Source organism: Muscardinus avellanarius (genome assembly GCF_963383645.1).
Source record: "Muscardinus avellanarius genome assembly, chromosome: 2".
Taxonomy (NCBI): Eukaryota; Metazoa; Chordata; class Mammalia; order Rodentia; family Gliridae; genus Muscardinus; species Muscardinus avellanarius.
The window spans coordinates 2860787-2886134 of record NC_137787.1 but is presented as its reverse complement, the minus strand read 5'-3'; the positions used below and the strand labels follow the sequence as shown (position 1 = coordinate 2886134).

At 53.3% G+C, this 25348-nt stretch overlaps 1 protein-coding gene across 1 annotated transcript in view; it reads right to left on the bottom strand.

Annotated features, from left to right (window-relative positions):
- Positions 1 to 3035: 3035 nt before the first annotated feature.
- PER2 (period circadian regulator 2) overlaps positions 3036 to 25348 on the bottom strand; it is a gene marked incomplete at both ends in the record, with an annotated part of 43254 nt that continues 20941 nt past the window's right edge. Inside the window, 14 exons of the mRNA XM_080720082.1 lie at positions 3036 to 3185; positions 7574 to 7724; positions 10880 to 11068; positions 12022 to 12212; positions 12928 to 13688; positions 16064 to 16300; positions 16699 to 16863; positions 17591 to 17697; positions 17778 to 17940; positions 19378 to 19456; positions 21855 to 21980; positions 24153 to 24261; positions 24502 to 24655; positions 25098 to 25204. Of these exons, the coding sequence (XP_080576208.1) occupies positions 3036 to 3185; positions 7574 to 7724; positions 10880 to 11068; positions 12022 to 12212; positions 12928 to 13688; positions 16064 to 16300; positions 16699 to 16863; positions 17591 to 17697; positions 17778 to 17940; positions 19378 to 19456; positions 21855 to 21980; positions 24153 to 24261; positions 24502 to 24655; positions 25098 to 25204 (2689 nt within the window). The remainder of the gene's footprint in view (positions 3186 to 7573; positions 7725 to 10879; positions 11069 to 12021; positions 12213 to 12927; positions 13689 to 16063; positions 16301 to 16698; positions 16864 to 17590; positions 17698 to 17777; positions 17941 to 19377; positions 19457 to 21854; positions 21981 to 24152; positions 24262 to 24501; positions 24656 to 25097; positions 25205 to 25348) is intronic.

Sequence of the window (25348 nt, the reverse complement as noted above, 5' to 3'; positions counted from 1 at the left end):
TCCGTGTGACACGGGACCATTGAGAGGAGGCCGGAGGACAGAGCAGGGCACCTGTATGTGTCGGCCAAGGCCTTGGCTGGACTCAGTTGGCTAAAGTCTCCTGTGCCGTCGCCTTCAGTTTCCTTTAGTGGGCCCACTGGTCAGTCGGCTTGGACTGTTCCAGAAGCCTGGCTGCCTCATGGTGAGGCCACCAAGCCCTCTCTCCCTCCATTCCCCATCTCCCCTAGCAGACCCACTTCCTGCCATTTGTCCCTGGGACTGATTTTGCCTTCAAAGCTTGCATGAGCACAGACTTCCTGAGCATTTGGGCCCTTTGATCTCTGCAGAGCCAGGATCAGAGCGCAGCAGAGGCTGGGCAGGGCCCTGGTGGCCACAGGCAGACCAGCTATAAATCCCCGGGGAACAAAGGCAGCGGTCAGCCTGCAGATGGCCAGGCCCCTTGTGGGCAATCTGCCCAGGAAGCTCGGAGAATCTCCTTTTGGTTTGGAAATAAAGGCGAGGGGGTGTCCTTGGGGTTATATGAACATGAAGTTGTCCTAGCACGGCACCCTCTGACTTTCTGCTGTTAGCCCTGTTGCCAGAGCGCAGGCGACCAAGCCCAGAGGGTGGGGTGGAAGAGGACAGAGTGGGTGCCTGGGGTCAAGGCAGAGAAGAGAGAAGGGGGGAGGCGAGTCTATGGCACGTCCTCCATTGGCAATAAAGAATGTGAGAGGGAGGCGTGGATTGCAGGAAGGACTCATTCGGATTATAGGTTTATTGCATGGCCTGCTGGGAATCGGGCAGGGGAGGGTGACTGGGGGAGAGAGACACACAGAGGCTAAGGGGACTGGCCGGAAGTGGACTGTCCGAGGGGAGCAGCCTTTGGGATCCAGGATTCTCTAATGAGGCGTTTGTGGAGCTCTTTGTAAAACAAAACAAAACAAAACAAAACAGGCATTTTTGTTTCTTTCGCCTTTCCCGTGTTTTGTCCATGCTGAACTGAAATACATACAGGCCAGGGTGTAGCTCAGTGGTTGTGCATGTACTTAGCATGTACGAGGCCCCGCATTTGCTCCCTGGCACCACAAAACAAACGAATTAAACATACGACTGAAAATAAAAATATACTTGCTTTATTTACCAATTTTCTAAAAGGCAAAAACGTCATAAAAAGACACAAGCGGTCACACAAATATATTGCACTGGGTGAAGAAAGTTTGGTTTGCACGTGAACAAACCAGTTGTCCGGCAGGGCTCAACAAATCATTACATAAAGTCTGAGAGCTTATTTACACATCTTCTCAGAAATATATTAAAAAGGCTCAGTTTAAAATAGAGGAGAAGTTTTATGACACCCGTGTCAGCACACGTACTACAGAAACAGGACTCGGTGCAGGGCTTCATGTAAACAAGTCACAGAAGTATCCTAGTAAGTCAGCCTCTTAGCGGTTAACAATCATTAAGCGCATATTAAATAAAATAATGCGGCTGGTAAACATTCGTAACAGCAGAGAGAATGTTGTGTAACCCCGGACTTCCATCTATTCCTTAGGATCTGACCCGTAACATTTGATTTCCATAGACACGCAGGCTACCACTGTATCCGGGACATCTGCAGGTGATGCTGCTTTGTAAATAAAAAAAAAGAAGTATTCTTATGTTTATGAAACATAGGGTTAATATTCAGGCATAAAATGGTTTTACAAGAAAACCAACCACAGTACAAGGAGAGTCCGCCCATCTTATAGTCAGTCACTTTGTCAAAGAACAAGGAAAACTCTGCTTCCTTTTAAAACTTCATCCACGTGGCCCAATTTTAAGTCAACGGATCACTCGTAACTTCTCATTCATGCCAGGGACCAACATTAAGCTTTTACAAGCAATCTTTGGGATACCTGGCATGACATGAGGGCTCATAAAGCTGGGTTGGGCAGACTGGCCTCAGCGTTCCCCAAGTGTTCACATGATCTGGAAGTGCGGGCAGATGCTGTGACAGAGGCTCGAAGCTGCACCCCGCAAGATCAGGCTCAGGAGAGAAAGAGGGCCAGGCAGCCGGCCCAGGGCGTGCGGGAGAGGGAGCTCACGGACCCCTGGAACAGAGGGGGCCAGAAGCTGGGGGCACCGGCCCCCAGTGGCCATGTGCTGGTCCCCGCCAGGGGCAGGTGTTGGCTTCACTGGGCTAGAGCTGACAGGCACAACTGTGTCCCCTCTGTGGCAGTCAAAGCCAGGGTGCAGAGGAAGGCCGCCATGAAGATATGATGATGGGACTGGCGACATACTGTCTCTGCGTATTGACCACGGTGGTCTACAGAGGATATAAGAACGATGTGGAAATATACAGAGGGTCTGGGTGGGCGTCCATCTGGTGGAGCTGGTCACAGAAACCACAAGGCTATCAGACCAGCGCATTTCAACTTTGTCACCACCACCAAAAGCCACGTGGGACCAAAACGTTTACCACTACAGTAACAGAAGCAGAAGCCGTCAGTTACACCTTACACCACACAGAGAACTAGGAAAGGCTTTGTCTCCACGTGGTTTGTGAGCAAACATCTAGTCAGACCACCAACAACTCATAAAAAGCATTCCCCAGGAAAGGACAGAATTTGACCCATCTAAACACACTCTAGGAAAGTTCTGGAAAGCTGGAGCCCTCAGCTCCGAGCCACACGTGGCGACATCACAGCCTGATGTGATATCTAGGACAACCCCCGGGGCCTGCAGGTGCTGGTGCCCTGGACAGAGGTCGTGTGGTTGGAAGAACCCCGAGGGCACCAAGACATCTGACACTTCACAGAGAGGGTCTCAGTGCTCCTCTGTTCAACAACCACCCCAATTTCTGCCCCACCTCCCCAAACTCCACATAATTAAAATACAAAAACGTATTTCTTCCTGAATCCCCTCCACCCTCTTCACTCCTTTGGAAAACTTTTTTTCTAAAACAAAAAAAAGCAACGTAAGTATATATGTCCATTTCATCAGAAACAAACGTGAAGACCTTCTGACTCTTCCAAGCACCATCTAGCGCCGACCAGTCCCCGGCGGGCGGGCTGGGGTTACGTCTGCTCCGCCCTCTCACGACTTGGAGCTTGTCCCTTTTCTTCTTCTTTGGTGTCTGATGCACCGCTGAGGCCCAGGGAAGGGGCGTCGTCCTCGGACGGCGCGCAGATGTTGCCTTTCTCCTCGCTCTCACAGTAAACACATTCCTTAACAGAAAAGAGGCCACATCAGCAAGAAGCCTGAGATCTGGCATCTTCCCTGCAGTCGTCCCAACTGAATGGGGTGCGGGAGACTGGGCAGCTGTCACCGCGAGGCTGCTGGCGACAGAGCCAATCCCTGCCCTCGGGAGCTGGGCACCGGGCAGGAAGTGACAGTAAACCAAACCAGTGCTCTGTAGAACACTGAAGATGAAACGCGGCTGGGCGCAGTGGCCAGGCCTGTAATCCCCGTACTTGGGAGGCGGAGACAGGAAGGTGGCAGGTTCAAGGCCAGCCTCGGCAACTTAGACCCTGTTTCAAAATAAAAAGGGCTGGGGGTATAGCTTGGAGGTAGAGTGCCCCTGGGTTCAATCCCCTGTAACAAAAAAGGATAAAAAGCACAGCTCTGAAGCAGGACAGTCACTCGGCAGGTGTTGTGGACACCTGTGGCTTTAGATTGGACTTTCAGGCCGGGTATGGTGGTGCACACCTCCAATCCTAGTACTCGAGAGGCGGAGACAGGAGGATCACACCTTCACGGTCAGCCTGGACAACTTAGCAAGACCCTCTGCAATTTAGTGAGACTTATTTCCAAATAAAAAATAAAATGGGGTTGGGGGTATAGCTCAGCTTTAGAATGCCCCTGGGTTCTATCCCCAGAACCAAAGCAAATAAATGAATAAGTAAATAAAGTGAAATAAAATAAAACACATAAATACATAAAATGCATGTTTGTGTGTGGCACTGGGGATTGAGCTCAGGGACATTCTACCTCTGAGCTACATTCTCAATCCTATTTTATTTTCATTTGGAAACACGGCCTCACTAGATTGCGGAGAATCCCACTATTTGCTGAGGCTATCCTGGAACCTGCAATCTTCCTGTCTCAGCCTCCCAAGTACTGGCATTGGAGGTGTGGGCTACTATGCCGGGCTAAAATGCATGCTTAAATTGGACATTAAGCTGGGCATGGTGGCGCACACTTGTAATCCCAGTACTTGGGAGGTGGAGACAGGAGGATCTGGGTTTACAAACAGCCTCAGCTACTTAGTGAGGCCACTGGCAACCTAGTGAGACCCTGTTTCAAAATAAAGAATAAAAAATCAGGCTGGGGCAGTAGCTCGGAGATAGAATGCCCTTGGGTTTAATCTCCAGCACCACACACACACACACACACACACACACACACACACACACGCACACACGCACACACGCGCGCGCGCACACACACACATTTATAGCCAGGTGTGGTGTTGGCGCACGCTTGTAATCCCAGCATTTGGGAGGCTGAGACAGGAAGATCGCGGTTCACGGACAACCTCAGCTACTTAGTGAGGCCCTCTGCAACTCAGTGAGACCCTTTTCAAAATAAAGAATAAAAAAATAGGGCTGGGGGTGTAGCTCGGAGTTAGAATGCCCCTGGGTTCCATCCCCAGCACCACAAAACAAAAACAACAACAACAGAAATCAGAAAAAGCCGCAGAAAAGGTGACCGAGGGGCTTTTAAGACACATTCCTTCCTCTGGGCAGAGCTACATCCGTCCTCTTCCCTTAAGCATGGGCTGGACATAGAAAGTGTGTGTGACTTAAGACCAGGCCACACAAGGCGTGGTGGCTTCCTCATGTCTTGGGGAAGACAGCTACAGATCTGCCCGAGGGCGCCTGAGCAGCCCCAGTCAAGCCTCCTGGGAGGCAGGTGCCCCGGCCTTCAGGTGACAGGTGCCCCAGCCAGAGCCTGCCTGTAACGTCATGAGCCTCTGAGCAGGAACCAGCCGCCAGGCTGCTCCCAGGCTCCTGGCCTCAGGCCCCAGCACAAGATGCAGCTCGACAGGTGGGCAACAGAGAAGCATGTGAAGACTCAGAGAAAGCTGGGGTCCACAGGAGGAAAGAGGATGCCCAGCAGATGGCTGGGCAGGTGCAAAGAGTCTGCGGCCGGTGCCTGCCCGCTGACCGCAGGGAAGAGCCAAGAGGCCAGGTCAGCTGGAGAGGGTTCAGCAGAGGGATGAGACACGGGCTGGGCGGGCTAGTGTGGCTGTGCAGCTTTGCATTCTGGCTGGGACGGGGCACAGCTGGACAGGATTTGAGCCGAGCGGTGACATGATTTGACCTTGGGGTACAGGAGAGGGCACAGCTGGGAGGTGACTGCCACGCAGGTAAAGACTGCCATCTGGGAGGGACGCTGCAGGTGGTTAGAAGTGGCTGGCTTCTGTCTGCCTCAAAAGCTGAGCCCGGGAGCCCAAGAACCTCAGCGATGGAAGGATGGGTCCATCTCGGGCGAGGAAGGGAGTGGGTGAGCCGGTTTCTCAGCAAGTTCCTGGAGGGCTGGACTGGAGGTAGCACGCGTCTGCCTGCACACACGCAGGAGGAGGTAATCCTGGAGGGAGGGAACCTCCCAGGAAGACGGGCGCAGACACATTCCTGGAGGGTGAGGAGCCCAGGTGGCCAAAGGAGACACCTGGTGCTGCAGGAGAGGGAACTGCCATGCCGCTCACAGCCTTAGGCAGAGGGCCCAATCCTGCTGCCACCCAGGACGGTGTGCACGAAGCTGCCAGGAGGGCCAGGAAAGAGGGAAAAGGCCAGAGCGCACACACGCTTGGGACCAGGGGCTATGGGCAGGGGAAGCTGAGGGCTTATGACAGGAGAGATCTTTTGCTTTGTTAAGTAAAAAGCAGAACTGCAGGGCGTGGTGGCACACACTTGTAATCCCCGTGCTTGGGAGGTGGAGGAGACAGGGGGATTGCACAGGTTCGAAGCCAGCCTTGCTGGCTTAAGAGACCATTTCCAAATAAAATATAAAATAGGTCTGGGAGTATAGCCTGGAGCCTGGAGGTAGAAGGGTTCCATCCCCAGTACCACCAAAAAAAAAAAAAAAAAAAAAAAAAAAAAAAAAAGGCAGAACTGAAGAAAGGGAAAAGTTCTCAAATTTCAGCAAATGATTGAGATTAGGTAACTTAGGCCTTCTGGCAACCATCCTGAGAAGCCACTGGAAGAGCATGCTGTGAAACGAACTTAGAACCTTTTCTTTCTTTTTTTTTTTTGTGGTAGTGGGGATGGAACCCAGGGGCATTGTACCTCTGAGCCACAGCCCCCAGCCCTATTTTTTTAGTCTTTTTTTTTTTTTTTTTCAGGTCTGAGATGGAACCCAGGGGCATTCGACCTCCAAGCTACACCCAAGCTATATATATATATATATATTTTGGGTGGTACTCGGGTTCCTGGAAACCCTTCTGCTTCCGGGCAACACTCCCAGACCTACTTTTTATATTTTTTATTTGGAAACAGGGTCTCCTAAGCCTGCACGGCTGGCTTCGAACCTGCACGATCCTCCTGTCTCCGCCTCCCAAGCGCGGGGATTACAAGCGTATGGCGCCGGGCCTCAGCTCTATTTTTTATTCTTTATTTTGAAACAGGGTGTGTGCCACCACGCCTGGCTTTTTTTTTTTTTTTTTTAGTATTTTTAATTTTAATTTTATTTTATTTTTTTGGTGGTACTGGGGGTGGAACCCAGAGGGTTTCTACCTCCGGGCTATACTCCCAGACCTTTTTTATATTTTATTTGGAAACAGGGTCTCACTAAGTTGCTGAGAGCCTCACTAAATAGCTGAGGCTGGCTTCGAACCTGTGCGATCCTCCTGTCTCAGCCTCCCAAGCGCGGGGATTACAAGCGTGCGCCACCATGCTGGCTAGTCTTTTTTATTTTTTATTTTTTTGCGGGTCTGGGGATGGAATCCAGGGGCATTCGACCTCCGAGCTACACCCCCTGCCCTATTTTTTATTCTTTATTTTGAAACCGGGTCTCACTGAGTTGCAGAGGGGCTCACTAAGTAGCTGAGGCTGTCTAGGAACTGTGATCCTCAGGTCTCAGTCTCCCGAATGCTGGGATTACAAGCGTGCGCCACCACGCCCGGCTAGTCTTTTTTATTTTTGAAACGGGTCTCACTGAGTTGCGAAGGGCCTCGCTAAGTAGTTGAGGCTGTCCGTGAACTGCGATCCTCCGGTCTCAGCCTCCCAAATGCTGGGATTACAAATGTGTGCCACCACACCCAGCTGACTTAGAACCTTTTCCTTTTTTAAAAATAAACTTTAAAGCTGAGTGCAGTGATGCACACCTGTAATTCCAGTACTTGGGAGTCTGAGACAGGAGGATTGTAGGTTCAAGGCCAGCCTCAGCAACTTAGTGAGACCCTGTTTCCAAATAAAAAGTAAAATAGGCCTGGGGATGTAGCTTGGAGGTAGTATGCCCCTGGGTTCAATCCCCAGTATCACAACACACTAAGATAGAATAACGTAAGATAAACTTTAAGCTTTAACATTCTAAATTTACATGAAAATTATAGAGATAGTACGGAGTGCCCCTCAGTCATCGTGCTGTGTGAGAAGGCGGCTCCGTGACTTACCGCCACGTCAATGGCCGCGGGCAGGCCACCTGTCTGCACCCACGGGTGGACCTCACACAGCTCCCGTCTCTGGCCTTCCGTGAACCGGGGCTGGGACCGCTGCAGCAGCTTCAGCTTCTCTCTGTCTTCCTTCAAGACTGAGTCAAGATCCCTTTATGAAAATTTAGACACAAGTAAGCTTCATATGGTTTCGGGGTTTTGTTGTTAAAATACAGGAGGGTGAGATGGGAGGGTCGCGGTTCACAGCCTCAGCTACTGAGTGCGGCCCTCTGCAACTTAGTGAGACCCTGTTTCCAAATAAAGAATAAAAGTAGGGCTGGGGGTATAGCTTGGAGGCAGACTGCCCCCGGGTTCTATCCCCAGTATTGAAAGAAAAAAAATACACTGGTGGGGGCAGGCATGGTGGCGCACGTGTGCAATCCCAGTACTTGGGAGGTTGAGACAGGAGGATTATGGTTTCATGGCCAGCCTTAGCTACTTAGTGAGGTCCTCTGCAATTCAGTGAGACTCTGTTTAAAAATAAAGAATAAAAAAATAGGGCAGGGGCTGTAGCTTGGAGGTCGAATGCCCCTGGGTTCCATCCCCAGTACTGCAAAAAGTAAATAAATAAATAAATAAAATAAATAAATAAAAGTAAAGAATAAAACACAGGGCTGGGGATGCAGTTCAGAGGTAGAATGGCACCGAGTTCAGTTCCTAGTACCACGTACACAAAAAGAAAATGAATAAAAATTTAAAAATAAAGAATTAAAAATACGGCTGGGGGAAGAGTTTGGAGTAGAATGCTCCTGGGTCCAATCCCCAGTACTAACACACACAAAAAGAATACACCAAGCTGGGCACGGTGACATACGCCCGTGACCCCAGTACTTGGGAGGCTGGAACGGGAAGATCACAGGCTCAAGATCAGCTTCAGCAATTTAATGAGACTCTCTACAACCTAGTGAGACCCTGTTTCAAAACCAAAACCCAGGGCTGGGTGTGGTGGTGCACGCTTGTAATCCTAGCATTCAGGAGGCTGAGACCAGGAGGATTGCAGTTCATGGATAGCTTCAGCTACTTAGGTCTTTTGCAACTCAGTGAGACCTGTTTCAAAATAAAGAAGAAAAAATAAAATAGGGCTGGGGTGTAGCTCAGAGGTAGATGTCCCTGGGTTCCATTCCCAATACTGAAAAAAAAAAAAAAAAAAAAAAACCTAAAAAAGGATGGGAGTATAGTTCAAAGGTAGAATGTTCTGGGTTCAATCCCTGAGTACCATACTTACACACATACACACACACAAAAAAAAGACACTTACTTTTACTGACTTTTTCAGTATTAATAATGTCGCTTTACATGATTTTGTTTAATACAAATTTCATTTTATTTATTTATTTAATTAATTTTTTTTGTGTGTGTGTGGGTCTGGGGATGGAACCCAGGGGCATTCGACCTCCAAGCTACACCCCCTGCCTTATTTTTTTTATTCTTTATTTTGAAACCAGGTCTCACTGAGTTGCAAAGAGCCTCACTAAGTAGCTGAGGCTGTCCACGAACCACGATCCTCCTGTCTAAGCCTCCCGAATGCTGGGATTGCAAGCGTGTGCCACCACACCCTGCTCAAATTTCATTTTATTTAATACCAAATAGTCTGTAGTTTTTGAGCCAGGCCTGGTGGTGTTCACTTGAGGCTGAGACAGGAAGATCACAGGTTCACGGCCAGTCTTAGCTATTTAGTGAGATTCTCTGCAACTTAGTGAGACCCTGTTTAAAAATAAAGAATTAACCGGGCGTGGTGGCGCACGCTTGTAATCCCTGCGCTTGGGAGGCAGAGACAGGAGGATTGCGCAGGTTCGAAGCCAGCCGTGCCGGCTTAAAGAGACTCTGCTTCCAAATAAAAAAAAGTAAGCCGGGCGTGGTGGCGCACGCTTGTAATCGCCGCACTTGGGAGGCTGAGACAGGAGGATCGCACAGGTTCAAAGCCAGCCTCAGCTACTTAGTGAGGCTCTTGGCAACTTAATGAGACCCTGTTTCCAAATAAAATATAAAATAGGTCTGGGAGTATAGCCCGGAGGTAGAAAGCCTCGGGGTTCATCCCCAGTACCACCCCCCAAAAAAAACCAAAATAAAACAAATTAAAAAAAAGTATAAAAATTGGTCTGGGAGTGTAGCTCAGAGGTAGAAGGGTTTCCAGAAACCCAATACCACACACACACACACACACACACATAAATAAATAAATGAATAAATAAAAAGAATTAAAAATAGGCCTGGGGTAATAGCTCAGAAGTACAATACCTCCGAGTTCAATCCCCAGTACTACAAAAAAAAAAAAGTAAATAAATAAGTAAATAAGTAAAAAAAAAAAAAAAAAAAATAAGGCTGTGGGTGTAGCTTGGAGGTAGAATGCCCCTGGGTTCAATCTCTAGTACTGTAAAAAACTAAAATAAATAAAATAAAATACTAATTGTAGTGGAGCACGGTGGTGCCTGCCTTTAACCTCTGGAGCACGGTGGTGCCTGCCTTTAACCTCTGTACTCAGGAGGCCGGGGCAGGAGCACTGCACATTCAAGGACAGTCTCAGGAGCTCAGCAAGACCCTGGGCAACTTAGTGAAAGCCTGTTTAAAAAAGAAAAAGGGCTGCGGCTGCAGGAATAGCTAGGAGGTAGATGCCTCTGGGTTCAATTTCCAGTACCACACACACACAGAAAAAGATAACTGGGGTCCAGATTCCAGCTTTACTTTCAGTTAGGTGAGGGAGGCAGGCTTCTGCAGGAGCAAACAGGCCCCAGGCGTGGCTCTGTGCAGGCGGTTAGTCTGGGAGACTCTTATAGTCCACACTGTGGGCAGCATGGCCCCTGGCCCTGGCCAATGCTGGTCTGGATCGCGGCTGCCCTGGAAATACAGCCCCAGGCTCCCTGACTGACCAGGGCCCCGCTGTCCTCATCTGGCTCACCCTGCCTCCCTTAGCAGGGTGTGCTGTTTACGGACAGGTCCACAGGGTCATTACAGAGCAGCCAGCGGCCTGCCTTGACCCTTGGTTTCAACTCTCAAATAGACAGTCAGGTACCGTTTACCCCACAGGCTGACCGGGTACCAGTGCACAAGAGGCAGCATTGTCGGTGTCAGAGAAGCTGCGGGTGGCACTGGGGGGAGGCCTCCCAAGTCCCACTGGCCCAGGGGCCTCGAGAGAGAGCCTGGTTTCTCTCGAGGGCACTTGCTGGGCTAGGACAGGGCCTTCCCCGGCCAGCCAGCAGTCGGGAAGGCCCTGTCGTGTGAGCCGCCTGCCCCCGCCCTCCCCGGGCTCCTGGGAAGGCAGGTGGTTACCGGGCAGGCAGCTGGTAGGTCAGCATGACGCTGTCGTCGGTGTCCGCCATCAGCAGCCAGACGGGGTCCTGCAGCACGCACTTCATGAAGTGTTCGCTCTGCTCCGCGGCCCTGCTTGATTTGGCCTTGTGATTATTCTCTGAAGAGTCAATGCTCCCAAAATACTTGCTGGTGCGACTTGTGTCGCTACTGCCTTTAAAAACACAACACGAGGCGGGTCAAGACCCAGAGCGCTGAAGAAGTCGGCCCTTCCCCAGGAGCCGCGTAACCTCACGACTCTCTGGAGCTTGTCAGGTAACCATGGCCTAGGCGGGCGACTCCCCCTGACTTCGGCTCCTGAATATGTGGGCGATGAGAACACGGGGCTCTCCTGGCAGGGGAGGCCCTGAGCCCGGTGGGCCACGCCATACAACCTGGACCTTCTTTCCAGGTTCACGCAATCTGTTGGCTCTGCAAACTTGCAGAGAAGGGCGGTGTCGACAGGAGGAGGGAGCAGGCCTTGCACTAGGCACCGTGGCTTTAGCCACACTCCCTTGGTCCTGGTCAGTGAAGACTTGCAGCTTGGCACACTCTCGCTCCTCCAGGGTGACTAACTTGGGAGTAAGAACCGCTACCGGGGAGCCCGAGGAACAAGGCCAAGCCCAAGCCTGACCAGGGTGTGGCTGGCACACCTTTGACTCTGATGTTGGAACTCAACAGGCAGATAAGATATGGAATTCCTTTTTTTTTTTTTTTTTTTGGTACTTGGGATGGGACCCAGGGACACGCTACCTCTCCAAGCTACACCACCTTCCCTATCTTTTATTCTTTATTTTGAAACAGGGTCTCACCGAGTTGCAAAGGGCCTCACTAAGCTGTCTGGGAACTGCCATCCTCCTGTCTCAGCCTCCCAAATGCTGAGATTACAAGCGTGCGTCACCACGTCTGGCTTAGGATACAGAATTCTGACTGCTCGGGCTTGGTGCGTTGCCAGGCTGGAAGAGCCAGAGCAGGCAGTAGACACGTCTCTGGGGCCTGTGAGCCCCTGGGGTTCTGAGGGCCACCCAGGGAGTGACAGAGTGGCGCTGGCCCTGAACCTACAACCCCGGCGTACACCATCGCGTGAGCATCTTCTGGGCGCACCCCACACCTACAGGGTCAACATACCTGCCCCGCTTCGGGACAAATCACAGCCCAGTAAGCTGGAGCCCAGAGAATCCGAGGTGGCGGAGGCTCCGCTCCCAGACAGGGCCGAGCCCGTGGCCGAGCACAGCTCCTCGCCGAGCAGCAGGTTGAGCAGGTCACTGGACGTGGAGAGGGCATCGCTGTTCTGGGCATCTGGGGGCTCGGTGTGCTTTAGGGATAGAGAGAAAACGGCTGCTGTTTGTGGGGTGTGGCCACGACCCGGCATACACGGGGAGCTGCTGGGGCTACGAGAGGCCCTCCGGGAAACACGAGCCCTTCCTGCACACGTTACCAGGGCAGGCTGGGAACTCTGCTGGTGTTCTATGAGTGTCTTCTAATTAAACATGATTTCAGGAGTCAAACCAGAATGCAGGGCCTAGGTCCAGAGGACGCCCGGGGACACTTCACGGAGCGAGGAAAGGCCGTCCGCACCCCAGGGTCTCTCCGCACAGTGGCCGAGGCGCTGCCCGTGGGTAGGGCTGCCTTGGGGATGAGGAAGGCGATTGTGTGGAGAGCGTGTCTGGCCCAGGGTCCTTGGAAACCCACGCAGTAGGCCCAGGACCCCGGAAACAGGGAACAGGGAAAGTGGAGGATTTCCTGGGAGAACCAATGTGTTAAGGAGCCCTTCTGCACACGGGCCCGCCCCTCGAAGGCAGGACCCGAGACAGTCCGAGCACAGTGGACTGTTCTCCAGCGGATACTACTTCACACTGTGCTTATTCGAATAATGTCCTCTGTGGCAGGACTGCACACCTAAGGAACACGGACTCCCCGCCCCGCCGGCTACACCAAAACCCGGGTCGCTAGGTAGGAACCTGGCACCCAAGACAAGGGCCGGCTGTGCGGCCGCTGCCTGCTTGGGGAAGGTGGCGGAGAACGCTTACTGCTGGGGGTGCCTTGGGCTGCTGGTCCCGAGGAGCGCTGGGCGTGCAGTCAGGCCCCGCGGCGGCTGTCCCCAGGGCCCCCGAGGTCCCCGCGCTGCCCTCGGGTGCCTCCTCCATCTGCAGCAGGTTGAGCTGCAGGGGCGAGCTGCCTCGGGACTGGAAGAGGGGCGGGGAGGCTCGGCCTGTGGCCACTGTGGCTGACGGCGGCGTGGCTGGGCAAGTACAGGGCTGAGCTGGGAGCGAGTTCTGACCGGGGAACTCAGGCTGCGAGGCAGCGGTGGCCTCGGGGGCGTGCGTCGGCTGGCCAGGGTAGAAGGCCTGGGGCAGGTGCGGGCTGGCCGGTGGGAAGGGATAGCTGGGGAGTACAAATGCCATGACTGGGGCCACAGGGGCGGCGAGAGGCAGCGACTGGACTGCAAACTCGTGCTGGGCGTCCATGGGCAGGGCGGGCACCGCGAAGCTGGTGTGGGGGGCCACGGGGGGCGCCACCACGGTCCCTGGGGCTGGGAACATGGGCAGGGAGTACGTGGGCACCGGGGCAGGGAAGGGCACAGCAGGGCAGCTGGAGTGGGAGGTGTCCGAGGGTGACCAGGCTGTCGTGTTTAGGCCCAGGAGGGGGCGCCGCTGGGGCTCCGGCCCCCCGGACCCCGTGCTCTCGGAGGAGTCCTGAGGCTTGGTCCGTTTGGACTTTAGTTTTCTGTTCTTTCCAGTTTTCTTCCAAGGTGAATCTATTCCAGGCACATTTCTTACTCCAGGGGCAGCTGAAACAGGGAGAAGCCGAGTTAAGATTTTAAAATGTGTGTGGTTCCCGGTGTGTCAGCTTTGATACGTGTAGAATTTCAGGAGCTCGAGCGCAGCTCCTGACTCAACACCTCGTGTTCTCAAACGCCAGCCCTTTGCCTCCACCCTACAGCTTCCCTGATCCATGGTGAAGTGAGAAAAACCAAGGCAAAATGGCAGTTTGTCATAAAAATAAACCCCATCGTTTGAAGGGTCATCCTTAACTGCAAGATCCTATTATTTCATTTTTTCTGGTATTACTGCCTATTCTTTTATGGTATATGGTATGAAAAAGCTTCTACTTGTCTAAAGTAAAATAAAATAAAAAAGAGATGTCGGCAAATCTCTGCAACTCCTCCTATTTGGAAAAATCAACAACAAACCCAAAAAAGAATGGACAGTAGAACCATGACCTCATCTAAGCTCATTTCTCAACTTTTTAAGCTTTATACCTGCTGCTCCTGAAAAAGATGATTCCTGTCTCACCTGTCAAAGCCAGTGCGGAAGTCAAAAGATCAGAGGGACCACAATGATTTAAGTCTTGAGTGTCCCCCAAAGCCAGGCACTGATGGTTTGGCTGCCAGCTTATGGGGCTATCTAAAGGAGGCGTGGTCTGGAGGGGGCGTGGCCTGGCGGGAGGGTAAGGTCAAGGGGTCATGCCCTTGAAGGACTTGGGACCTGCCCACCTCTCTCTGCCTCCTCACTGCGGTCACGGGTGCCTGCTGAAGTCAACCTTTACTCCTCACCACCTTTTCTCATCAAGGGTATTTGTCACAGCCAGAGAGCTGACTGACAGCGTCATGTCTGTCTTGGGAACCATGTTCTTTCTCTCTGAGGACAGTGCTGCAGGGGTAAGGCTTTCTTCACAGAGAGCTGACTGACAGCGTCATGTCTGTCTTGGGAACCATGTTCTTTCTCTCTGAGGACAGTGCTGCAGGGGTAAGGCTTTCTTCACAGAGAGCTGACTGACAGCGTCATGTCTGTCTTGGGAACCATGTTCTTCCTCTCTGAGGACAGTGCTGCAGGGGTAAGGCTTTCTTCAGGAAGACGAGACTCGGCTATAACAGAGGGGCGCTGGGTGTGATCCATTGTGGGGCACCAGGAACCTGCTTTCCTATTTCACGCAGCATGACTCGGGGGGCTGGAGGCAGGTGTGGGGGCCTCTCCTGTTGGCCGTGCCAAGGAGTTCCACGGGTGTCACAGGCTGCAGGCAGACAAGCCAGCCCAAGCCACTGTGGTGTGAGTGGACACCTTAGGATAAAACATCCAGGTGCTGCAGGACTTCCGGGCAGGCTGTGTGTAGTCTGTGCACTGTACCACGTGCTAGGACTAGGGGGCTGGTGGGAGCTGGGACCCTGAGCTAAGCTGGGCCCACAGGGGGGATCTGCCCAGACTGGGGAGGCTCCCCGTGGGCTGGCAGCAACCTGAGTCTGGCCATGAAGGTGAGAAAAAAGCGGGAAAAGACATAATCCTGGCTGGGCTGTAGCTAAGCAGCAGAGCACGTGTTCAGCTTGTTGGAAGCCCTGGGCTCCATCTCCAGCACCAAAAAAGAGGAAGGAAGGGAGGAAGGATCCTTAGGGAGGCTGCAGCTTTTCTAAGATTCTCAACCATCTCCGGTGTCTGCTCAGAGTCCCAGGAAGCTGGGTCCTGGTGTCTTCTGGGCTCGCTCACTGGCTCTGAGCCCTGTGCCAAAGCCCTGGAGCCCAGGGAAGAGGTGGCATTTCTAGTTGGTCCAGACGCTGTCCATGGGGTCTAGGGAGGTGGCTAGGAACCAGGGCTGGGCTCCAGGACCAGAAGAGGGGGTGAGGAAGCAGACCCATTTATTCCATCACGAACTTCAAGCACCCAGAGGCTTTGGGCCTAAAGAACAGCTTCATACACCCTGGGCTCTGCCCACCTTGTGGTCCCCAGCACAGCCCTGAGGTCAGCCTGGAAAGGAGGGCTTGCCTTCTGGGAGAAGAGGGCAGCTCACGGCCCTGCTACCGAGGCGCCCACCACCCAGGGCTCCCCAGCTCATTCTTGGTTGGATTTGCTTATCCTCCCAGGGTCCATCTGGATGGACAGGTGGGGTGGCTCCTTGACCCCCGGTTACCCTGACAACAGATGCCTGACACCATAGCACAGCAACAGCCCTGCCTCTCCGTCCCACAGGGACCCATCTGGGATGGTGCCACTATTTATAGCTTGATTTCCTTGGGAACAGGAGGCTACATCCTCGAGAGTGTCTCCAGACTACAAAGATCTACAAACAGCTTTGCCAGCAAAGCTCCAGGGGCTACCTTACACACAGCACCACAGCCCCGGACCATGTGAATGGGGTTGGAGGAGCCCCGTGTAATTCAGGTCCCCCACTCACTGCGCTCCCGAGACGGCACCCTGGCTTTGTCCTGCGGGTAGTGGCAGTGGGCCTGGAGGAGCCCGAGTCTCCGTGCTCCTCGGAACCTCTGCAGGAAGCTCTGCTCCTCCCTCTGGGTGTGCGCAGCCAGCACCTCTTTGGTGAGGCCCAACTTCTCCAGGGGCTCCTTCTCCTGGCTCAGGCCGCTGGGCAGGCAATCCAGGGACTCAGGCCCACTGGCCGTGTCTTCCACCATTTCTGCAACCAGAATCAGGCCTCAGATCCTCATGTGCCCTCTGGGTTTCTTGTGTGGCCCTAGGGATCCAACCCAGGGGCACTCTACCTCTGAGCTACACCCCCAGCTTGGTATGCATGTATGTATGCATGTATGTATGTATTTGCGGTACTGGGGATGGGACCCAGGGGCATTCTATCTCCAAGCTACATCCCCAGCCCTATTTTTTATTCTTTATTTTGAAACAGGGTCTCACTGAGTTGCAGAGGGCCTCACTAAATAGCCGAGGATGTCCGCGAACCGCATCCTCCTGTCTCAGCCTCCCGAATGCTGGGATTACAAGCGTGCGCCACCACGCCTGGCTTTTCTCCTTCTTACTTTGAGATCAGACCGCCCTCAGTGTCCTCGGGCCCTCGTGTACCTGACTCAGGCTGTGGCTTCTTGTCCCCGACGTGGACGATGGTGCTGCTGTAGCTGCACTGGCTGGTGAGGGACACCACGCTCTCGGCCTTGCCAGGCAGCGCCAGGGAGCTCAAGTGCGCGCCAACCTCCGCGTGGCTGTTCACCCCTGGGGGCGGCGCCGCCTCTAGAGAAGATGGTCGCAAAGTTGAGGCTAAGTCCCCTGCTGAGGAACGGCAGCGTGAGTGACTGCGCCCCACCCGCGGGCTCCCAGGCCCCGCCGACTGGTCCCTGATCTTCCTCCACAGCGGAAAGGCAAAGAGGGCATTCTGCAGTGGAGCAGCTTCACACTGAGACCCAAGTGCCCGGGGAGGGGCACGGCAGCCGGGTGCCGCGGGGTCTGCAGGGAGGGGCTCTCCGCCAGGCCAGAGGTGGCAGCGACCTGGCGGTGTCTGCAGGAGGTTACTCTTTGCATGACGGTGCGTCTCCAGGCTTTGCCCCCAGGGCCACTGTGCCTCCTGTCCTGGTAGTGACCGTCAGTAGCAATGAACTTCCCTCTGACCGGCTGGGGCGCTACCGTTCACGGGGACTCCCGCGGACACACCAGAAGGGGGACTGCCCTAGCCCCAGAAAGGAGACCCGCGCAGCTGAGGAGCTGGAGGCGCGGCGTGCAGGGACTGCCAGGTCTGCCCCGGCTCTAGCGGATTCTTGTTCTCAAAGCCCAGCGATCTAAGATCAGGATCACCTTGACTTAAATGTGTCGTGCTACTTTGACCAAACAGCCGACAGCCTTAGGCTAGCTGTAGCCACACACAACACCCACGAAGCCACTCTGAATTAACACAGGAGGAGAGGAGGAACCGTAAGGGCTTAAAACAGCACGTGACCCCACGGCAGGCGGGCTGGGTACCGACCTCCGGGCTGCAGTCCGGGGCTGACCGAGGCCTTCCGTGACGGGATGTTTGCTGGGAACTCGCACTTCCTCTTCAGGGTGGCAGCTTCGCTGCAGCTCTCCAGGTACCTGCGCAGAGTCGGGGAGGACCCCAGGTGGGCGGGGGCGAGGGCCAGCGGGGGCGGGGGCGCCGCAGGGGCTGCCCATACCTGATGACGCCGTCCAGGCAGCTGATCTGCTGGTAGGAGCAGGTGGGCTGGTCCTTACAAGCCAGCTCCTCGGGGAAGCTGGCCTTGGGGAAAGTGGCCCCTGAGCTGCCCCTGTCTGTGACAGGAACAGCTTTTGCCTGAGCCAGGGGACTGCTTTGCATTTCTGGAAACAAACAAACAAACAAACAAACAAATAAACAAAGAACGAAATTGTTCTTCATATCATACTTCTCTCCACAAAGAGTATATTTATTATCCTTTCTTTCTTTCTTTCTTTTTTTTTTTTGCAGGTCTAGGGATGGAACCTAGGGGCATTTGACCTCCGAGCCACACCCCCTGCCCTGTTTTTTATTTTTTATTTTGAAACAGGGTCTCGTTAAGTTGCGTAGGCCCTCACTGAGGAGCTGAGGCTGTCTGCGAACTCCAATCCTCCCGTTTCAGCCTCCCGAAAGCTGGTATTACAAGCGTGCGCCCCACACTCGGCTTCTGATCCATTTTAATTCTGTGCAGAGATAGGGCCAGGGACTCAGAATATGCCCGACAGTTCTAGAAACCGCATGATGGCCTGACACGGATGCACTGCAGGGCTCCAAAGGCCATCTCTGTGGTGAGGGCCTGCCTCTCCTGCGGCTCAGGCACCGGATCCAGGCTGTCCCTGGGGGCTGGCCTTGCCTGGACTCCTGGACTCTGGGGACAGTGAGATCCCAGGTGCACTGTGCTTCTTGGGGCAGGGCAGTGTTTGCAAATGTGACCTGTGGCAGTGACGCGCACCCAGCAGGCCTCTGTGCTGCACGCTATGGGTCGTACTCTTGTCCTCACCTCAGGGGCCGCCCTCAGAGCCCTAGTGCAAAGGAGGTGCAAACGGGCCTCCTGCCCACTGATGCGTGCCTAACACCCTGTGGCACAGCGCTGTCCACTGCAGACGGGGCTGGATTTGAGAGCTCGGGTCCTGGGCAGTCTCCTGAAGCCGCTGTGTGCGCGCACGTGTTAAGTGTCAGCACATGGCCGCATGGTCTCTCTCCAGGGTGAGGAGACCAGCCAAGCCCAGGTCTTATCGCCCAGCAGGTATGGGGGGCAGAAGCCACACCGCAACAGGCCTGCGGTGACAGGTGCTTGCTAGGACACTGGTATCTTTGTGTGTGTGTGTGGTACTGGGGATGGAACCCAGGGGCATTCTACCTTGATCTACAACCCCAGCCCTATTTTTTATTCTTTATTTTATTTTATTTATTTATTTATTTTTGCGGGTCTAGGGATAGAACCCAGGGGCATCCGACCTCCGAGCTACACCCCCTGCTCTATTTTTTATTCTTTATTCTGAAACAGGGTCTCACTAAGTTGCAGACGGCCTCACTAAGTAGCTGAGGCTGTCTGCGAACCGTGATCCTCCAGTCTCAGCCTCCCGAATGCTGGGATTCCAAGCGTGCACCACTACGCCCGGCTGATATCTGTTCCTGAGAAATGGATATGGCTTGGGCCTCTCTTGTCCCTCGCTGAACAAGGAAGAGGGCTCAGTACACACTGAGGAGCGGGCACTGGACCCAGAGCCCTGGCCATTTAAGGGAATGGGTCTTTAAATTTGATTTTTTTTTTTTTTTACCTGTATTAGATTTCTTCTTTTCTCCAGATTCATGAGAAAAGTGACTGTTGGTTTTGGTCTTGTTATTTTTACAAATTTCCTTGAAGAAAAACAAAATGAACACGTTATTCACTCTGGGAGACCTCCTGCCATCTGCACCTAGAGAGAGCTGAGAACGGGGAGGTAATCCCGGCCACGCAGGGAAACTCAGCCACATGCGAAACTCGAGGAGGGGGAGCCGAAGCGGCTCGCCTAGAGGTCCTGAAGGCTGGGGCAGCAGCGAGGCACAGGCTTGTGTCCATCCTGCAGGTAAGCTTCGCTTCCGCCTGCCGGCCTGCCTGCAGCAACTGCCCTCCAGTGGCTGAACTACTGGGTTCAGCTGCTTCAACCCCAAAGAGATTATATGCATTTTTAACTTTTACATTTTTGTGTGTGTGGTACTGGGGACTGAACCCAGAGGCATTTTATTTCTGAGCTACACCCCCAGGCCTATTGTACTGTTTGTATTTATTTGCTTATTTATTGGTACTGAAGATTGAACCCAGGGCATTCTACTTCCGAGCTACATCCCCAGACCTATTTCATTTTTTAAATATTTACTTATTTATTTATTTATTTATTTATTTATTTATTTATTTTTGGTGGTACTGGGGTTCCTTGAAGCCCTTCTATCTCCGGGCTACACTCCCAGACCTATTTTATACTTTTAAAAAAAAATTTGGAAACAGGGTCTCTTAAGCGCAGCTGGCTCCAAACCTGCGCGATCCTCCTGTCTCCGCCTCCCAAGCGCGGGGATTACAAGCGTTCGCCACCATGCCTGGCTTATTTATTTATTTATTTATTTATTTATTTATTTGTGGTACTGGGGTTCCTGGTATTACAAGAATGTGCCACAATGCCTGGTTTGTTTTTAAATTTGAAACAGTCTCGCTAAGTTGATAAGGCTGTTCTCAAACCTGTGATCCTCCTGTCTCAGCCTCCCAAGTACTGGGATCACAGGCATGTACCATGTCTGGCTTATATTTTTATGGTACTGAGTGATATTGAACTCAGGGACATTTTACCACCTAGCTACACCCCCAGGCCTATTTATTTACTTATTTATTTATTGTGGTATTGGGTTTGGAACCCAAGGGCATTCTACCTCCAAGCTTCTTCCCCAGCCTGATTTTATTCTTTTATATTGAAACAGGGTCTCGCTGAGTTGCAGAGAGCCTCACTAAATTGCTAAGGCTGGCTGGGAACCGCAACCCTCCTGTCTCAGCCTCCCAGGTACTGGGATTCCAAGTGTGCAGCATCATGCCCAGCTTACTTTTTATTTTGAAACATGGTCTCACTAGGTTGCTAAGAGTCTTCTAAGCTGCTGAGTCTGGTCTTGAGCCTGTGATCCTCCTGTCTCAGCCTCCCAAGTGGTGGGATTACAGGCATGGGCCACCACGCCAGGCTAAAGAGACTGAAAACTACAACCTCAGGAAACCAAGCCCAGAGTAAGAATCAGCTGAGAACTCAACAGCTCTTTTCTTTTTTTTGCAGTACTGGGGACGGAACCCAGGGGCATTCTACCTTTCAGCTAGACCCCCAGCCCTATTTTTTATTCTATATTTTGAAACAGGGTCTCACTGAGTTGCAAAGGGTCTTACTGAGTAGCTGAGGCTTTACGCAAACCCAGATCCTCCTGTCTCAGCCTCCCAAATGCTGGGATTACAAGCGTGCCCACCACGCGCAGGTTTCTTTCTTTTTTGTGTGTGTGGTGCTGGGGATTGAACCCAAGGGCATTCTACCTCTAAGGTACATCCCCAGGCCTATTTTTAATTTTAATGTTTTTGTGGGTCTGGGGATGGAACCCAGGGGCATTCTACTTCCAAGCTACACCCCCTGCCCTATTTTTTATTCTTTATTTTGAAACTGGGTCGCACTGAGTTGCAGAGGGCCTCACTAAGTAGCTGAGGCTGTCCATGAACTGTGATCCTCTGGTCTCAGCCTACCAAGTACTGGGATTACAAGTGTGTGCCACCACGCCTGGCTCCTTCTCCTCCTCCTCCTCCTCCTCCTCCTCCTCCTCCTCCTCCCAAATGTGTGCCACCATGCCTGGCTTCTCCTCCTCCTCCTCCTCCTCCTCCTCCTCCTCCTCCCAAATGTGTGCCACCATGCCTGGCTTCTCCTCCTCCTCCTCCTCCTCCTCCTCCTCCTCCTCCTCCTCCTCCTCTTCTTTTTTATTTTTGCAGGTCTGGGGATGGAACCCAGGGGCATTCTATCTCCGAGCTATACCCCCTGCCTTATTTTTTATTCTTTATTTTGAAACCGGATCTCACTGAGTTGCAGAGGGCCTCACTAAGTAGCTGAGGCTGTCCGTGAACCGCGATCCTCCGTTCTCAGCCTCCCGAATGCTGGGATGACAAGCGTGCCCACCACGCCCAGCTCATGCCTGGCTTCTAACGTGCTAACTCTCAGTGTGCATCGACACCTATTTTCTCGAGAGAAGAACAGAGGGGACGTACGGCTCTGCTCCGGCGAGACTCCTCGTGGCCGTTGCTGTCGCTGGAGGAGGTCTGGCTCATGAGGTGCTCGTGCGACCCGTTGCTGCCCAGACTCCCGTAGCCGCTGGAGCCACTGTGGGGGACGGGCTGGGGAAGAGGAGACAGCGCTATGGTCGCCAGGAGGTGCAGGGAGGCCGCTGCTGGCCGAACTGGCCCTCCCCAACACACTGCTTCACAGGGGGGGGCTGCATGACCAAGGTCACACAGGAGGATGGGGAGGGGCATGGCCGGGACTGGGCTGGGGACAAGCACAGCAGCCCCCACCTGCAGAAGTGTGGTCACTGGGAGACACCATCCAGAGGGGATCTGCTCAACCTGCCCATCGGCCCTGACCGTGGCTACCAACAGTCCCAGAGGGGGCTTTTTCTTTTGGTACTTTTTCTTTCTTTCTTTTTTTGTATTTTTAATTCTTTGAGACAGGATCTTGAGCCTCCCAGGTAGCTGGGATTACAAGCATGTACCATCATGTCTGGACTATAAAGGTTTTTGTTTGTTTGTTTTTTTGGTGGTACTGGAAGCCCTTCTACCTCCGGGCTACACTCCCAGACCTATTTTTACATTTTTATTTGGAAACAGGGTCTCCTAAGCCAGCGCACGCGGCTGGCTTCGAACCTGCACGATCCTCCTGTCTCTGCCTCCCAAGCGCGGGGATTACGGGCGTGCGCCACCACGCCCGGCTTATAAAGGTTTTTTTTTTAAAAAAAATTTTTTTTCCTCTATTGGAAATGAAACCCAGGGGCATTCTACTTCTGGGCTACACCCCAGACATATTTTACTTATTTATTTATTTATTTATTTATTGTGGTACTGGGGATGGAACTCAGGGGCATTCTACCTACGAGCTACACTCTCAGCCCTATATTTTTATTCTTTATTTTGAAGTAGGGTCTCACTGAGTTGCAAAGAATCTCACTAAGTAGCTGAGGCGGGCTACGAACTACGATCCTCCTGTCTCAGCTTCCTGAATACTGGGATTATTTTTTTTATTTGGAAACAGGGCCTTGCTAAGTTGCTGAGAGCCTCACTGAGTTGCTTAGACTGGCTTTGAACCTCCGATCTTCATGTTTCAGCCTCCCAAGTTTTGGGATTACAAGTCCATGCCTGGACTTATTTATGGGCTTTATTTTATTTTTTTGTGGAACTGGGGATGGAACCCAGGGGTGTTCTACCTCTGAACTATACCCCCAGTACCCCCAGGCCTATTTTTTTCTTTTTTTCTTTTTCTTTTTTTTTGGTGGTACTGGGGATAGAACCCTTCTCCGGGCTACACTCCCAGACCTATTTTATATTTTTTTATTTGGAAACAGGGACTCTTAAGCCAGCGAGGCTGGCTTCGAACCTGCATAATCCTCCTGTCTCTGCCTCCCAAGCATGGGGATTACAAGCGTGCACCACCACACCCGGCTTTTTTTTTTTTTTTAATTCATTTTGAAACAGGATCTCACTAAGTTGCAGAGGACCTCATAAGTAGCTGAGGCAGGCTACGAACCTGTGATCCTCCTGTCTCAGCCTCCTAAGTACTGGAATTACAGGCATGCGCCACCATACCAGCTTATTTAAGGGTTTTAAAAGTAAAAATCGACACAATTACAGCTGAGCTCCATGAGAAGCAGAAACACACTTGGTTGTGGGGTTCACCACGGTTACATTGATGTTATTTATTTATTTTTTTTGCGGGTCTGGGAATGGAATCCAGGGGCATTAGACCTCCAAGCTACACCCCCTGCCTTATTTTTTATTCTTTATTTTGAAACCGGGTCTCACTGAGTTGCGGAGGGCCTCACTAAGTAGCTGAGGCTGTCCGCGAACCGCGATCCTCCGGTCTCAGCCTCCCGAGTGCTGGGATTATAAACGTGCGCCACCACGCCCGGCTTACATTGATGTTTTTGAGGATGATGTTCCTATGTCCCTGAGTGCCGGCGCCCAGTGACCTACGTTACGGCAAGGCCCACTCCACGGAGGTCACATGGGGCCTGCGTGGCCCAGGTTGGGCGTGAAGTCTGGGAATGGCGCTCTTTAGCTGCTCCCTGGGTTCCTGGCTTGTACCCAGTCACCAAATGCCAAGGGCCTGGGGTGGCACCTTGGGCTGGCACGGACTAAGCTAAGTCTGGTCCCTTGGGGACGCTTAGGGAATGGCTGATGGAGCCGTCTGAGCGGACGTGCAGGGACCAGGGCAGGCAGCTCTGGGCTGCAGAGGGCCTCAGCGTGCAGGGACCAGGGCGGGCAGCTCTGGGCTGCAGAGGGCCTCAGCCCACTTACCTGCAGCAGCAGCCTGTGGATCTGCTCTGCCAGCTCCTGAATGCCAGGGTGCGGTGCCTTCTCCTCAGCACACGGGGGCGCTGCAAACACGTCCTCATTCAAAGGGCCGCTGTGGTTTTAAGGTGTCCTGTTAGAACCTCAGGGGGTGAGTGTTGCTGGCTGGAACGGGGTCCTCAGCTTCCTTAAGCCCCGGGCGCCCCCTCCTGCTCCATACTCTTCCTGCCACCAGGCCCAGTTCACCCCACCTGGCCCAGTCTCCCTTGCAGGTGTTTGGCCGCGGTGCTCTAGCACGCGTGGCGCCACCTGCTGGCCGGCCCCAGTCCGCGTGGCAAGCCCTGGGAGCACTCACACCCTGACTTTGTGCCTGCCGATGATGAAGGACATCCTCCTGCTCCACGGGTTGACGAAGCTGGACCAGCTGGTGTCCAGTGTGATGTACTCCCCGTTCCGGGCACGGAACCGAATGGGAGAGTAGTCGAAAGGCTGCCCGCCGGACTGCAGGACTGGGGAGGGGGAACCGAACTCAGGGCAGGAAGAAAAGCAATGGGAGCGGGGGCAGAAAACAGACGCCCGCCTGGGGTTGCTGGCCAGCCAGAGGGCCGTAGACACCGCCCCCAGGCGCGTGGCTTCTGCGGACCGGCTCCACAGCACTCTCAGGACATGGGTCTCTGCTACAGGTCACCTGTCTGGGAGGCTGGGCTCCCAACTCCCCCTGAACCATCTCCCCCGTCCCTCTGCCGCCGGAGCCAGCCCTAAGAACAGATGTCAAGGCCTCAGGCCGCTGGTCACAAGGACCCCAGGGGCACCTTCTGCGGTGACCCCACCTAGGCGGACGCTAGCACGTGGGCCGGGGGGCAGGGAGGCAGGGCATCCGCCACCAGCCTGGCCATCGGAGCCGCGCGGGTCCTGGAGAGAAGCCCACGGTGCGCCAGGAACGGGACTCACTCTTTTTGTGGATGGCCAGCATCAGGGGCCTGTCGCTGGGGTGAAGCTTCAGGAGCACAGGCGTCTCGATCAGGTCTTGAGGTAGGTAGCCCAGGAGAGGGACAGCCCTGCAAGCAAGCGGACACATCGGCTCTGGCCGGCAGGCAGCGGAGCAGCCCAGCTCCAGGGAAGAGGGACAGACTGATCTCCCCAAGACTGACGTCTGGGAGCTGGGCTAACAGCACCAGCTAGACTAGACTTTCTTACTTTCT